At 34.7% G+C, this 16639-nt stretch overlaps 1 protein-coding gene across 2 annotated transcripts in view; it reads left to right on the top strand.

Moving 5' to 3' along the window:
• NBEA (neurobeachin) overlaps positions 1 to 16639 on the top strand; it is a 560398-nt gene that overhangs the window by 236547 nt on the left and 307212 nt on the right. For both annotated transcript variants that reach the window (XM_068419495.1, XM_068419505.1), the window contains exons 32-34: positions 8548 to 8702; positions 12837 to 12963; positions 14958 to 15085. In XM_068419495.1, coding sequence (XP_068275596.1) covers positions 8548 to 8702; positions 12837 to 12963; positions 14958 to 15085 — 410 coding nt within the window. The remainder of the gene's footprint in view (positions 1 to 8547; positions 8703 to 12836; positions 12964 to 14957; positions 15086 to 16639) is intronic.

Genomic DNA, 16639 nt, shown 5'->3' with positions numbered 1-16639 from the left:
GAAAAAATTACAGCGTGATTGTTTTTCCAGAGTTGCTCGTGTAAATATAATTGTGTTTACTGATGTAAAATAACAATTAAATAATATACACTGCATATTTTTTGAAAGCTAACACTATGCCTGTAGGCCATATTTCTGCAGGATCTTCTGTTGCTGTAGTTTATGCAGCTTTTGGTACTTCACTGAGCAATGTGGCTATTGGTCATGTTTAGTCTCTCTAGGGAGAATCATGAGCAATGGAGTGTATTGTTTTGTCAGGTTTTATTTGTTTCAGTTTTTATAAAATATACACGGTGATTCCATATTTATAAGCAAATTGAGGTTAGAGAAATATATTTTTCACTTTAGTCGACGGATATTCTTAGTACTTGTGAGGCTAGACTTTTTTTATTTTATTTTTGCGTTTGAATGGCTGAGTACCTTGTAAAAGAAAAATTGAGGTAATATGTAATTAGTAGAAAAACAACAGTATCTTTGTTGTTTTAAAGATATTCCTTTAACTGCAATCACTGATCTTACATGCAGGTAAACGCCATATAAAGCAAACTTCTGTAAAAAAGAATTGAAGTTAAGATTTCTATTTTAACATTAAACGTGGTGTGTTTTGCTCTGCATGTTCTTTTAATTGTATATTGCTTATATGTTCATACGAGTCATTGTGTAATAGGCTACAGTGTATTCTTCCATAGAATTTGTGCAGTTATAAATGAAATGTAAAAGCAGAAAATGTGTCCAACATGTTTTATCAAACAGGACTTGTGTGTAGTTAATGTACGCAGCAGTTCAAGTACTATCGAATGTAAATGATGAGGTGATATTGATGAAAGGAGGGGATTGAGGTCTCGGGGGGCACTGATGACGGATTGAACAGAAGCGGCCTTGCACCGCACGTAACTCAAGTCTGTCGTCTTCACCACTCAAAGCCGTAATGGGAGGTGGCAGTCTGAAATGAGTTGCCACGGCAAAGAGTATTATTTTTGAAATGCTTTCACACAAATCACTAGGCCCTGCATACAACTTAGTTTCATGCTTTAATGTCATCAGGAGGCACAAATTGGTGTGTCTAATTGTTTGCCACCTGCCAGCAAAATGAGCTGCCAGCCAGCCAGACGGGTTTGATTGTCTGTCAGCTCTTCAATAGATTGAGAGTGACAACATCAAAAATTTCACTTCAAACTCTGAAGCTTTGAGCAGATTTTCAGAGAGCTCTTCCCCACAAGTGCTTCTGGACAACTGCATTTTTCAATTAGTTTTCAATATATCACTGCCTTCTGCCTCATCTGTCTTAAGGTAGCTATAATTACATTATGAGCTATATAAACAGATTTCTGGGACACTGGAGCCTGGATCCTCAAAGTTATGACATGTCTTTTAACATCAGACTGAATTCCTTGAAAATGGCATCCAGGATGACATTTTTAGAAGCAAACACAAAGGGTTATTTCACCTAGATTTGCAGCTAATGGAGCATAACTCACCAATAATTCCTTTTTGCTTTCTCATCTTTTGTCTGACAAAAAATCAGTTCCCGTTATTGATTTTTAGGGCTTGGGGATTTTGTGTTTCTCTTTGTCAATTTGCATTTGTCCCACTAGACACAACCTAGACCATTACTGTTTGTGAATTTATTTGTGATTCTACCCAGTACTGCATTCTAAAACTTACGTTTGTTCTATTCTACTTTTTTCTAGCGGAGAGTTTTTAGAGGGTTGCTATTACTGAAACTGAGAGTGCTCTTGGTTTTGTGTCTCATTATTTTTTAAAAGTGAGGTTATTTACTTATATTTTCTGTACTTAGCAGAATTATTTCAATAGGAAGCATGCTTTCATGAGCAAAAAATCTTGAATTCCTGGAAATTAGATCAGCTATTTTTGCTGCTATTAGATACCTTAATTCTCTTTTAGTCTATTATCACTTCATAAATTGGAATACGATGGGTTTGCATAGTTTAGATGCTCAATTAAGTCTTTACAACCATATTTTGAAATATTTTGAAGGACACACTTCTGAAGTATTTTAGTCTTAGTTTTCATTTTTCCCCTCATAGAAGGTTCTTGAGGCCAGTTTTAAATATATGCTAGAAAAGGTGGACAAAGGAAGATGCAATGAAGGCTCAAATACAGAGGTTCCATATTTTTCTGTTTTATTATTGCCCACCATTGGGAGATCATTGATATCCACTGGTCTACACAGTCAGTAAAATAAAATAGCTAAATTAGGAGATTATATTCCTATTAGAGTCATTATATTCACCAAAAAATGGTTGCTGAAAAATAGATTTGATTTTCCTGAAAACTTAATGAGTAATGAATAAATATGTTTTAGTCTTCTCCTAGCAGAAAAGATTATTTTTAAAGTTTATAATGAAAAACAATTGGAGAAAACAGAGCACCTTTCCCATGAATCAAGAAGGGACAGTTACATGTGCTGTCTGTACTTAGCGCATTCCCCATTACTTTGGGTATCACAGTAGTTTGTGAACGTGTGAATGAAAAACTGATCAGTAATGTGGGAATTAAGTGACTTATCTGGGGTTCCAATTCACTCTCAATAATTTTCCTGATCTTTGTGCAGTGGATATTGTGGTCCAAAGGAAAGACTTGAGAGCTCCTCTCTTTAGAATATCTTTTCTAAGGCAGCAGTTAAAATACACTCCAGAGAATGGGAGGTGTGGTTTCAGATCCTGTTAGACAGAAAAGGGAGCTGAAGTTGCATTGTCTGTATTCCTAGAGAGTGTCTTAGCCACTTGTTTACCAAGTAAAATGGGGGACAAGGTGGAAGAGCAGCTGCATCTGAGCTGTTCATTTAGAACAATTTCATCTCAAATTTATTAATATGTTCAAGTCAACCAAAATTGGGTATATTAACCCTCAATTTTATTCATCTAGCTGTAATCATATTCCTCTTCTCTGTCATTTAGCAATCTGTACACAGGTAACTCTTTCAAAACTCTTCTTATAATCTGTGATGTGCATCTTTTCATATTCATATGCATGGAACGGTAGCTATATCTCAGCTGAAGCTTTATGTATGTTTTATCAGGAGAAAACAGCATGCCTCTGCTCTTTAATATGGTACACTAGATATACAGCTGAAAATTATACTGTATTTTTGTCTTACCTTTTTACCCCAATAAGCCACTCAAAAATCACTATTAAAACTGTTTTGACTTTTACAGGAATGTGGCTTTTTAGCTCTTGCTTTTTTGGAGTTTTTTTTGCATCTCAGAGGCAGGATTAGGTTCCTCACCCATCCCCAGTCTATACCGCATGCTGTTTGTTTGTTTATGTTTGTTTCTTTATTCGATTAAGTTTCTGGCATTTAATACATGACATTTTCACTTACATTCTATTCACATTCTTCAAACTCATTAAGTTTCCAGTATTTCCAAATTCTCTGTTCAGCCAAGACCATTCATCTTTCTTGATAGTTAGCTTTTTAGTATCTTACAGTTTTTCCTTGTTTCTTGTCAATATTTTAGATCATTTTAGATGCTTCAGCTAATTTATCTTGAATGCAAAGGAGATACTAGTGACTAGGAATTTCATTGGGGGTAAATACTCACTCTCTTGCTTTATCTGAGAGCGAAGATCAATAATCTTCATGTCCTTGTCCATAAACTACACCTGAGATGATTTCCTTTCTTCTATTTAGAAACAAACAATTTGTGTTTAGTAGATGAGGATCATTTTATGTACTTTAAAATTTGGATGTTTTGATGAATGTATGGTATCAAATGATTGAAAGAATTCATAATAACTGAACAATCAGCACTAAGGTTTCATTTGCATAAATCTCAAAGATTATACACTTCTGTGAACCTTCTATATCTCTTCAGTATACCTCACTTTTTTTAATCCATTTTTTCTTCTCCATGAATGTTGACTCTGAGTTTCCTCCTTGATTTCAGACAAATCTTATCTTAATGCAGTCAGCCTAACAGAAGGTTGTCTAAAGTAAGATTCAAAATGTGTTGTTAGTACATACTAACAATCTCTTGTTAGAGATTCAAGTCACAATCTGGGGCTGAAATCAGAAAGAACAGTGAGTAATCAGCAAGACACATGTTTCATAAAGGACTGGACATGTACATAGGTATGAAAAATATGAATAACTTTCAGAGGAGAAATACTAAGCTTTCTTTTCAGAGACTAAATTATCTAACTCTAGGAACAAGATAAAATGTAATAAAGTAGACAAATTGTCCCCCATTTTCTACTGTAATTTCTTCTGAAACATCTGGAAAAAGTTGCTATTTGACACAGTACTTCTGTGAAAAATCTGCCTGAAGTCTGTACTGCATTTTGAAGAGCACTTCTTGAAAATGCTCATGCTTTCTGCTGCTGTGGGGGAGGAAGGGAGGAGCAAGAATATTAATTCAGCTGTAAGAGGTTTCACATATCCCAGAATAGTGTAAAGTGATTCTACTTTAGTTGCTGCTGCTCAGATAGGTAGCACAAGACATCCAGTATTGGAGGCTTATCTCTGACCTCTTGATTGACCAGAGTGATTAGGTTGGAAGACCTTTAGATTTTAAAATGGAGAAGAGGTACAGAACGTGGATCACAGAGAAAGAGAGAGAAAATATAGTGCTGCATAACCTGATTTGTCTATCACCAGCACTGGGTAGCTAAATTTTTAAGGAAAGGTAATTTGAGAAAGTATTTTTTTTAAATTTCCATTTTCTCTTTTTGCAGTTCAACACGTTGACGGTATTATTTTCTAACTAGTTATTTCATGCAAATTACTAAAACCCGGAAATCCTGCAGCCGTTTGCCGAGGTTATTTAATGAACCAGAAATGCACAAGTGGTGTGCAGGCTGAACTAACAACACTCATCTTAAACATGATGTGAATTCTGATGACTTCAGGCTTAGATGTACTGTTTGAAAAGGAAACTCATCGAGCAACAAAATAGTGATTAGTAGTCACAGTTAGAATTGTAAACTACCTGATGACCAGAGAAATAAAATCAGCTGCTACAGCCGATTATTACTGAGCTTTTCTTGACTAAATCATTGAGGATTTGGGACCATGATGATGTGATTCAGAAAATGTGGACCACTTTGTAAAACTTTGGAAGTCTGAAATATGTTGTAGAAAACAAGGCCTAAAGTACAATGATGGAAATGTATATAGCCTTTTCTTCTAGTCTGTAGATTTCTCTTCCTCCATGAAAGAAATATCTGAATGTGCTGTTGGAGTGGTTAAAAGGGTTTTTTCGCTTGAGGACGGTCAGTCATCCTCTTTCACCTTCCTTGTTCTGCTGTTTCTCTGATTGTTTTGCACATTTTTGACCACTTTATCGTGTTGTTCTTAGAGTTTTTCAGTCTCCTTCATCTAGATGTCGTTCTGTATTCACTTGCTATTTTGTTTTATCAGTAGGAATGAGACATTTTGACAAGGTCACCATGTATGACATGTCAGAAAGCTGCATTTTCTTTCAGTCTGGGATGATAATGTCTTACTGATTTTCCTTGTTCTTACGTAGAGAGGGTTCTTTTGATATTTCTTGATAAATTGTAATTTAATAACACCTGACCTATCTTAATGTCCTGATTCAGACCTACAAAAGAATGTCAACCATATGTAAAGCATTAATATTTGTGGGATCAGGGCAGGATTGTCCTTTCTTGCTATGGGAGCTGATTTTCAGTCCTAAACTACACTCTTAAGAAAAGAGTCTTTGCCTTTATAGGAGGCCAGTACATTTGGGGGTTGGACTAGATGACCTTTAAAGGTCCCTTCCAACTCAAACTATTCTATGATTCTATTACATCTGAGGAGTGAAGTTGACATACGTGGTCTTTGCTATGGAAAGTTAGGTGATCTTTTGGATACTCTGAAAGACCACTGAGCTGTCTGAAGATAAGGAGGAAGACCTTGAATTTAGCTTCATCTTCTTTGGAAAAGTAGCAGGGAAGTAGGAAATACTTTTGCAGCAATTGTGTCAGCAATTTAGCAGATGTCAATACCAGACCTTATAGGAGGGAAAAATTATTTTGCTTAAAATAACACCCAAAATAAAACAGATCTCACTCATTCACACTCTGTCTCACGTTTGCAAACACTAGAATGGGTGTGTGTCTAAGGAGTCTGTCCAGCAGTCAGGCACCCCCCATGCTTGTGTCCAGATGCTAGGTCCAGGATCTGCTGCAGTGACATAGAGAGCATGGGATGCCAGCTGTCAAGTCTTCCTCACATCTCCTGGTTCTTCATAGGTTGGAAATAGGCCTTTTTTTACCCTTACGGAGCTGCCAACAGTCTCTCTGTCCTTCCCGACCTCTTTGAGCCATCATTGTTCACTGGTTTTGTCTCCAAGGTCTGGTTATCTTGTGAAGACACATGCCTGTGGTCTTGATGACCTGATAGAATCATAGAGTCATAGAATGGTTTGTTTGAAGGGACCTTAAAGATAATCTAGTTCCAACCCCCCCTGCCATGGGCAGGGACACCTTTCCACTAGACCAGGCTTTTCAAAGTGCCATAATCTATGTGCCATTAGCATAAGCCAGTCCAAGATGCCTTTTCCTGCTGTGTCTTTCCTTCTTCTTCCTCAGCACCCAAATATCCCATTCATTCTTTATTCACACCAATCTTAGCCTTTCTATTGCAGTTGGTAGATGCTGTAGGTAATGACAGTAGTTTCTTTATGGAATTAATATAATTGGGAGATACTCCCGCTTAAGATACACAGCCTAATTCCTTCTTGTCTTTCTATGGCCCCACAGTATTCCTGAATAACCAGAACTCAAGTATTTGATTGAAGTATTAATTGAGCTAGAGATATTTGTGTGTGGATAGGAGGTAATGTTAGGAAATTTCATGGTGTTATGGAGCAGATTAATCTAACCCTTGTAGACCCAGCTTTATTCACCTGTAGCTGCTGCTATGTAAACACTTCATATCAGCAATGATTGTAAGAGGTTATTAACTACAGACAAAAGAAATTATTTTAGGGTAGAGTATCTTAATCAATAGCTATTGCATTGTGCAAAATCATCTTCTGCTAATGTAAATGGAAGGAGACAGAAAACCATCCATATACCAGGAATTCCCTTTCTAATAGTACGTGCTTCAGAGTAGTGGTAAAACTGTTGTTCAGAATGCAGAGACATCAACTGGCACTTTTACCCTTCTAAAAAAGTGAAAAGAGTGAGAAAAAAATTGCTTATGGATCGTTTTATACATCGTCATTGTTTAAGAGGACATCACAAAAAATAACACTTGTATATAATTCTCACAATGAGATCATCAATACGATTTACATCACCAGTCTTTAAAATCCAAGGAGACTGAGAATTTAGAAATAGATTAACAAACTACATTACTGTAAAAAATTGTTCTGCACTTTTTGATCCATCATGTGTTGTCATATTTACGCAGAAGTGTGACAAAATAAGTAGAAAAGGAACTTCTAGAGCAAAATGTGGCCTTATTACCTTAAATAGTTGCATTTTCTTGCTCATTTATTTGATCACATTGACTAATTTTAAAGAAAAGTGTATCTATCTGCTAAACCAGAAAATGTGTGTATGATGATGAAAATATGATTTTTAATATTTACAATTATGATTTGTTTCAGGTTTGTTTTTCACTCAAGTTTACTAATAAAATAGACTTTTTAGGAGCAGGTTTTTATAGATAAATGGAAATATTAAATGGAAAAATGTAAATATACTTGTCTGCACTATTATAGCAGTCAAGTGTTGAAAAAATACTGTAATATTTTCCTTCTTCTTCCCTTTTAACACATACAGCAAGTCTTTTAGTTTTGAGATTTGAAAAAAAGAGAGTTAAGATTAGGTGAGGATGTGTTTGTTTAAATGCAGTGTTGTCTATATAGACAACATATATATCTGATATGATGTCAGATTTTTTGTATGAAAGCCCTGTTCTCTTCTTAAAAGCTTCAAATTCTTGAGACTGCTTTTTAAACCTTATTTTTAAATGAACATGATATCAGTATTGTGAAAGCAAATATTTACTGTGTCGCATTTTAGGTGTTCAGTTTACATCATGTGCTGTTGATTTAAATGAGTACGAGTTTTCCAGAAGGCTGAGTGCAAAATTATGTTTATTAGTCAACTATATTTGCAAGACCAGTATGTGCATGGTACTGAAGAATCAACTACTGTATTCAAATGTTCAGATGGCTGGCAAAAAAAATTGTCATCTTAGATAACTTCAGTAAGATCAACAAATTAATATACTCATCACTTCCAACACAACATTCTCTTTGCAAATCTAGAACACAGGTGATAGCAGTGTTCGTAACTTATCAATGGAGGGGTGGTGTCTTTCCATTTTGTGGGCACTGAAAGACAGTTTCTCAGAATCACATGAAGCTGCAGACAAAGGATAGGAGTATGGCTTTAGGGTCCATTAACGTAGTCTTACCCTGTTTCAGAAAGGTTAAGAAAAATTTACACTAATATGTGTTCCTCAGCAAGGGCGTTATAACACAGCGTAATCCCAGCATAAACAAAAAATCTTGCTAACTCCGTTGTGCAGTTGTAGTCATCTTCCATTTCTTTTTTTCACAGAAGCGTGGTTGTACCAGTAAAGAAACCCCCTCCAGGTAGTCTGGCTGTTACCACAGTTGGAGCTGCCACGGCTGGGAGTGGACTGCCACCGGGTAGTACACCTAATATATTTGCTGCAACAGGAGCTACACCAAAAAGTATGATTAATACAACAGGTATTGTCCTTAAATATTTTTGTGACCCTCATTTTTTCTTGTTTGTTTTTTGTTTTGTTACTTTTAGTGGTGTTTTGTTTTTTAATCATCTTTTTTGTTATTATTTTTGTACCTCTAAAATAAAAACCTGGAAAGATTAAATCTTGGCCTTTATTAGAGCCAGTGTTTTCTCTTGGTGTATGTTTATAATCTTTGATAATGCACATTGGACTTTCACAGCCTTAAGTAAGTGAATAAATACCCTTAATACTGTTTTATAAGCATAGTTTGGAATTGAAATAAGCTAACTTCTCCAGTGCTCTGCAGTGAAGGATGATTATATGATATATACCAATAAATCCCTCCTTATGCGTCAAAGAAAGTAAAGCTGACTAGCTACTTAATAAATATATCTTAGATTGTGGAGGGTTAACATTTTGGGCAATTACTATTTGTCAATGAAAATTATGCTATGATTCTTGGAATGTTTTTGAGTAAGAACCCACCTAATTTAACTTTAGTCATGTCTTATCAGGAGTTGTTTATTGTGACCTGCAGAAGGAGGACAAGACCTTCTTTTTTTAATTATTTATAATAGTAATAATGGGATTGTCTTTCATGAAGGAGTCTGTTGACCATGGAGACTGTGGTTTCCATTCAGAAATGAATCCTTACTGAGAGCAACTGATGTTTTCTTAAACTCCTTTGAGATATCTGGCTATGGTCTGTTTTCTTTCTAACCTAAGCAAAAGCACTTGAGAGAAGAGCTCTCTTCAAGGGTATCACGACTTCAGTCAAGGGTTGAGAAAGTGAAAATCTCCCTGGGACTGCAGAAAATGGAGGGGGAAGCTTTTGGCATCCTTCTGCTTCATGGAATAATATGAAGACACACTCATTTTTTTTTCTTTCCTTTTGCAGATTACCTTTAATACCTGGTAATAGAACTTTGATTTTTCTAAGGATAAAAAAAATCTTAAAATCTAATTATCCTGAGGCAGATGGGAAGAATCGATGCTCTGAATAATGTTATTACTTCTGTGAACAGTTCCATTTGTGTAGCCACTTCTGTTAATCTTGAATGGATTTCCTTTTAGGTACTCTTATGTCACGCAAAAAATATCCTACATTGGAAACCTTGTTTTCCAAATGATACTGAATAGACTAAGCTTTTCAGTCTTCTCACTGATTAAAGAACTGAACTGTTTTGGCTGGAATGTAGTAGCTCTTCTTTGTAAGTAACTGCATTTAAAAATCAGTCATTTCCCCAATACTGTAGTTAGTAGAAGACAGTATTGCAGATACCATGGTACATTCACTGTGGATTAAAGGCTGGGTTTTTTTTGGTAGATCTTTAGCTTCTTTTTTTTTTAATGCACATGTTTTTGTCTCCTAGTCTATGGATTAGCTTAATTAAAAGAAAAGTATTTATTCAATGGAATTTCAGCAAGTATCAGATTTAATTAGAACTATTTACGTACTGAACTTCTTTAGTGATCTTTTATGCCTGAATTCATCTGAATGAGCTTTATTGATGAATTCTCTTAAGAAATAGTTTGAAAAGTCCTTCTTCTCCAACCTTTTTTAAAGATTTGAATTTTATATCAGCATTTTAGAAATGCTAAACACATTAATGACAGTAAAAAAAAAAAGTAATATCACATTGAAAACATATAAATATCTATTAGATTAAAATGCTCATTTTGCCATTTTTAATTAAGCTATGCCTATAGTAGTTAAAACAGTGATTCTGTATATCTGTTTTTGAGATATATACATAAAGTATCCAGATACTTTCTGGTTTATATACCTGTAGCCTGTGAAATTATCTATGTTATTAATGATTTTGAAGTATTGTATAGAATTTCATTGAACAGCACTTTTTTTTTTTTTTTTTTACTATGGTAAAAAAGAAACCATATACAGTTTTTTAAAAACACTAGATGTCCCCCCAAACCTTCTATTTACAGTTGTTTTTACAGTATGTCACAGATACTCTAGAAATACAGTTTTATCTTTGAGGTATATTCTGTGCTGGACTTGTGTCAGAGGTGGTTTTTTTCAGTTATTCATGGATTACAGTCAGTGTTTACATTCCATCTGCCATCGCTGTCGTAGTCGATGTCACTGTCACGATGTAATGCGATGTATGTTACTGAAGTCCTTTTAGTGCTTTGAATGTATCTTTCGGGAGATAGATTTTCTTCCTTCATCTCTTTATGTAAGAAACTGATTTTATAGGTTTTAGATTGGATTTCTGTAATTCATATCCTGATTTTCACTTCTATGTTAATCCAGTAGTTCTAGGTCTGTTTGACCTTCTCTTCTGGGAGCCTAGCTGGTTAAATAACTTAGCAACTGCATTTTTAGACAACAACCTTAAGGAAGAAAATTTGACTTTGGAAGGAAAGGAAAAATATATAAAAAATATGTTACCTATGTATATATGAATATAAATATGTAAATAATATAAATATATAAATAATATAAATATGTAAATAATACAGATACGGGCACACACACATACATACACATACACACATATATGAAGCCTTAATCTTTTTTAAGCTACCCTATTCCCAGCTAAGTTACTGTGATTCCAGGTTGGGAGAGGCGGCCTACCTTATATTTTTGTGGTTCCTTCTCAGTGTGTTTGGGTACTTTTACAATTTGTATTTAGTCCAAGTCAGAATCCACAGTGTAAGCCACAATCCACTTCCCCCTCACATTATTAAAACAGCAGACTAAATCTGTTCCTAGTCTAAATCCTGAACCTTACCAGCTACTCTAGTGTCAGCAAGCCCACCAAATCCTGCTGAATTTTGATACTGTTTTGAATGTAAATTTTCTTAAATGAGCCAGTCAAAATTCTGATTTTTACCTTAATTCTTTTATCAGTAAAAATTATTTAAAGGCAAATTAAAAAAAAAATCATCACTGCAGCCAGAGAATTTTTCACCCTTATCAGCGTTTGACCTCTACTTTACTGTCAGTTTACTTTAAACAGTTAGTTAAGAAACCATAAATGCTTTGTAGAGCTTTGCAGGAAACTGAAAAATAATATATACCTGTGTAATGCGAAGGACAGTGATATATCAACTGCTGAAACTGACCAGCAACAGGGGGTTACCAGTTATTATTTTAAAAAGTTGGCAGAATAATGCTGTTGATCTCTAAACTGGAGTCCTCCACCCCTCATTGCTAACTTGGATAAATCTTGCCTGTCGCCTTCATCTCTGGTAGCATTGCGGTCCCTTAGGCTTTAAACTCCAACTACAAGACCGTTTGTTGCTACGTCTCTTGCAGTGACGTGTTGCACAAGGACTGTGCAGCAGAACAGGGACAGCATTTATCACAGTGCTCTCACTGCTGTTCACGGCCATCTGAGCCTTTGCTGCTTTGCTTCAGAGAGGCTGAACTCACAGTGCCGTTTCAGCAAACATGATAGATTGGATTTGGAGTCTAAGTTTAGCCCTTAGCTCTGACCCAGATCACATGAAGTATAAATGTATGCTCTGTCTGCATCTTTTCTCTGGGCAGCTCTTCACAACCCATTGAAATGATACCCCCACTGCCCTCCCTACTTTTAAGATCTTAAAATTCTCCTTGAGTCGAGGAAGGAAACAGAAAAAGTAAAATTAGAGTCTTAATAGTATGCAGACACTAGTTTCCCCCAATACTTCCTGATATATTTTCTATCATCTTCTCTGTCATTTTTTAATTTGAATTCTATTTTCTGCCTGTAGTTGCAACTGGGCAGCCAAGAAGTGAGTGCATATATATATATTAAAAAAAAATAGTTCAACTTCTATTCTCCACTCAAGCTCATCTAAAATATACCTTTATTTTAGAAAGATCTTACTTTACAGGATGATGTAAAAATGTTTTCATCTTTGGAATATAATTTGGGAATAATGAAAATGAGGTAAGGATTTATTTTGCCTGATTTTCAATAGCTTTTTAAGCTTATTATTCTTATACTAGCAAAATAAGGTATTAATTTATATGATTATCATATGGAATGATTTTAATTGTTTTAGAATAAATAACATTATTTCCTTACTTTAAAGTAGATGAATAAGACAAGGACTGTATTAAAAGTCTCTAAAAGTTATGTTTCTTCAGACTGAATTAAGACCTGTATTTTTGGGGGGACAGGTGCAGTAGACTCAGGATCTTCTTCGTCCTCTTCGTCATCCAGCTTTGTGAATGGTGCTACCAGCAAAAATCTCCCAGCTGTCCAAACTGTTGCTCCAATGCCAGAGGATTCAGCTGAAAACATGAGGTACACCAGTTCTATCTTTTAATATTAATTATAATTTCTCTTCCCACAACTTCATACATACAAAACAGTATAAAAAGAAAAATATATATAAATATATTTTAGCTCAATATGCATTATTGTCGTAACGTAAATGCACTAGCAATTTATATGAAGGAAAAAATAATTTTTATTCTTTTTTCTCCATTTAAGTATTAATTTCTGTCCTTTGATAAGCATTTTTAAACAGTGCTAAACTTTGATCTCACATTTTCACAGAATACTATTCCCAATTGCCATGAATAGATCCATAATATACAAGATCCATCAGCTATCCATTTGATAACAAGGTGTTTATTAATAGCTTATCCAAGGTGTGGATTAGCACATCCACACCTCCCATATTGCTTGATTCTTAAATAAAAATTGATCTTAATACAAAAACTTTAGAACTTGAAATTTTTTCAATTGTACGTAATGTTTTCAGAGTTAAATGAACTCTAAAATTAGGCCTTTTAAACCAATTTACAGTGAAGCATATTTTAAAACATGGTTTAGAGAAGTCTGGATTAATCTAGTAGGCCTTTTATCTCTAGCAGCAAAAGCTTGGGGTAGGTTCATGTTGCAAATTAAAAACTCTGAGCTAGTCACCTGCGCTTAAATATAATCAATAGAGGCTTTAGCATAGTGAAATTCACTTCAACTAATCACCTAAAACAAAGGCTGATGATATGCATCCTTCCTTTAGAATATTAGAAAATCAATATCTGGATTTGAAATAGGAAAGCAGCACATTGAAAGAAAATAAGCTATAGGAATTCAGTAAAATAATTTTAAGTTAATGAAGGAAAACTTCCAATGTGTTTATAATGTCAGCTTTCTTTTTAAATGTAGGGATCTTCATGTGATCTGAATTAAAAAGTCCACTTTTTTTTAGTGTTTGTAGATAGCAGATACTGTATAAAATTTACATGTCAGTGTTCATTCTCTTAGATTCTGTCAATAAATGTAACTTCTTCCTATAATTGCACTTTTAAATGCCAATAATATTTTGATGCTCTAATTAAAGCACAAAGAAAACCCCTTCAGTCACCAGCAGTCTGAAAAAGAACAACAAAAATTCTTGGTAGACCAGAATTATGTATGCAATTTCATTTCTATTTTTAAGTAATAGTTCAATTCTTTGAGATAACACAGCAGATTTTTAATCTTGGCATAAAAGTTTCAGATGGCAGAAGTGTTATGCCCTGTCAGATTTTAAAAGGGAAGAAGGACTCTTAAGAGGTACAATCCTTAGCCCACTGCTGATATATATCCTTGTATATGCATTTTTGCTAGGTTTGTATCCTCAGACAAAGGAATATTATTTCTGGTATTTAAAAAGCAAACAGAAGTCCCAACACTTCTCACTGTAGAAGTAGAAATTAAGGAACAGTCCATGCTTCAAAGAGTGCAGGCAGAGAAGTATAAATGCAAAGGAAAGTGATTTACCTGGGATCATGTTCCCTCAAGGCTGAAGAAAAGAATATTGATTTTCTTGATACCTGTGCTGTTACACTTCCCCATGCACTCCTTTTTCTAGCATTGCAATGCCAAGTGTTATTATTTGACAGCTTGAACAAAAAAACAAGTTATTTGTGATTGCCTTGAGTGAATAAAACCTTCTCTTTTCAAGCTTTCAAATGTATATAAAATAATGAGATGCGTATAAGCTGAGATAGGTGAAATAGACTTATACTTGAATATCTGACACTCTTCTTATCATGTTTGAAAATGAGAAAAATTTTACTTGTTTTGCAGTATTCTGTAAATGCTGTAGAATTTATGAGGCTGCCACACTGCTGGCTCTGACATGACATTTGTATTTACTTAAAGCCATTTAAACGCTGTAAAGTTTAATCAAATTATGATCATCCTCTTTTTGAAAACAGCTTACAGCAACTTTTAAAAACAGCTACGATTTGACATCATTTCTATTGTTAAGTGTTCTTCAAAACATGGTCTCTGTTTTTCCACAGTATCACTGCAAAGCTTGAAAGAGCTTTAGAAAAGGTGGCCCCTCTCCTGCGAGAAATTTTTGTTGACTTTGCCCCTTTCCTATCCCGAACATTGTTGGGCAGTCATGGACAAGAGCTGTTGATTGAAGGTACTGTTTCTGTTATAAAATTGTATTATTTTACTTTATATAAATATTTTCAATAAATACATGAATTGGTTGTTAATGTGTTTAATAGCTTTTGTACCCCCTTTTTTCCCCTAAGTGAGATGCTGTGTAAAGATACATCTTATCATCTTTGAGAAACTAGTGAAAAGTATAATTAAAAAGTGTAATCAATTCCCATGGAAGAAAGTAAATTGAAGACTGTGCTCCAACATTTTTGATACATGTATTTAGATTTGGTAGGGGCACTATTTGCTCAGATGGGTCAGTTGGATTCACAATGGCAGATTAATAGAGTAGTCCCTAGAGGGGAATAAAAAGTAATGATTTTTTTAAAGAAAAGTATCCTTGGACACTTTCAAGGATTTTTATGGGTTTTATGTGTTGTCTTTATTACTTCATAGTTACAAAATTTGGGGAAAATAATGAATCCTCATAAGTGACGCAGTAAGTAATGTAGATATTATGCAGAAAGTGCAAATGCAGCACGCTCGTGCGGAAAGTAATGAAACAATGCTAATGCAGTTAAAATAGTGATAGGGGAATTTGCATGAACATGCACTGGTCCCACATCATATATCCAGAGGAATATATTCAGTCAAGTAGACTTTTTCCTTGTGGAATTGTTCTTACACACAATATTGCTGCTTAATGAGAGGTTTACGGCTGGACTCTTTTCCAACCTAAACAATTGTATGATTCTATGAAAAAGTGTCATTAAGGCAAAGCTTATAGCATGTGAGGGTCTATGCAGAAAAAACACAGCTTTGTGTTCAAATTTCAAAACTCCTTCTATTATACATGTGTTTTATCTAAATATTAGTGTGCAGTCTTTCTATGGTCTCAGTTATTATTCCCCACAACATTGGCCCTCTTTTATTCTTAATGCTAGAAATAGTTGCACCATGTAACTCAAATCTTTTAAATAGCCTTTTCCTTTTTTGTCTAATTATTGTTTAATAATATTATTGTTTAATAATACCAAGAAATGGTATAGTAGCCTAGTAATTGTCAGAAGCATCAGGTTTTTTGTACTATTTATTTTATGAGTAAGTTGCAGTTCTCACTTAATGACACCTGAAGTTAATGGTCTGTGATGCTCATTGAGAACACTGAGATGGCTGTAAGATATCTGATGGATTCCATTCTTAAGTCTTATTTCAGTAAAGCTGATTGCAAAATTTGTAGCAGTGTTATCCTTTTCTGTTTGACAGTTGATTAATTGCACTACAGTTTTCATGCAATATAAATAAAATTGTCTTGGTTTCACCAAAGCTCTTTTATAGATGAAACAAGTTCTTCACCAATGCTGTTCTGACTTCATCTTTTGGTCAGATTCATGGTGTGAGCAAGGCTCCAACAGTTCCCAGCATAAGACAAAGACTGAAAAGCTAGAGGCCACAGGAACCTCACGACTATATGGCATTATGAATTTATCTTATTGCCTGTCCAGACAGAGACACGGTTTTTTGGCTGTAGCATTATTCCGATACCCACTTGGACTGCTGTTCCAAATTTTGTCCCATCTGTGACTCAGCC

The sequence above is a fragment of the Nyctibius grandis genome, chromosome 2 (assembly GCF_013368605.1).
Source record: "Nyctibius grandis isolate bNycGra1 chromosome 2, bNycGra1.pri, whole genome shotgun sequence".
In the NCBI taxonomy this organism is placed as follows: Eukaryota; Metazoa; Chordata; class Aves; order Nyctibiiformes; family Nyctibiidae; genus Nyctibius; species Nyctibius grandis.
This window is presented reverse-complemented; position numbering and strand designations above follow the sequence as displayed.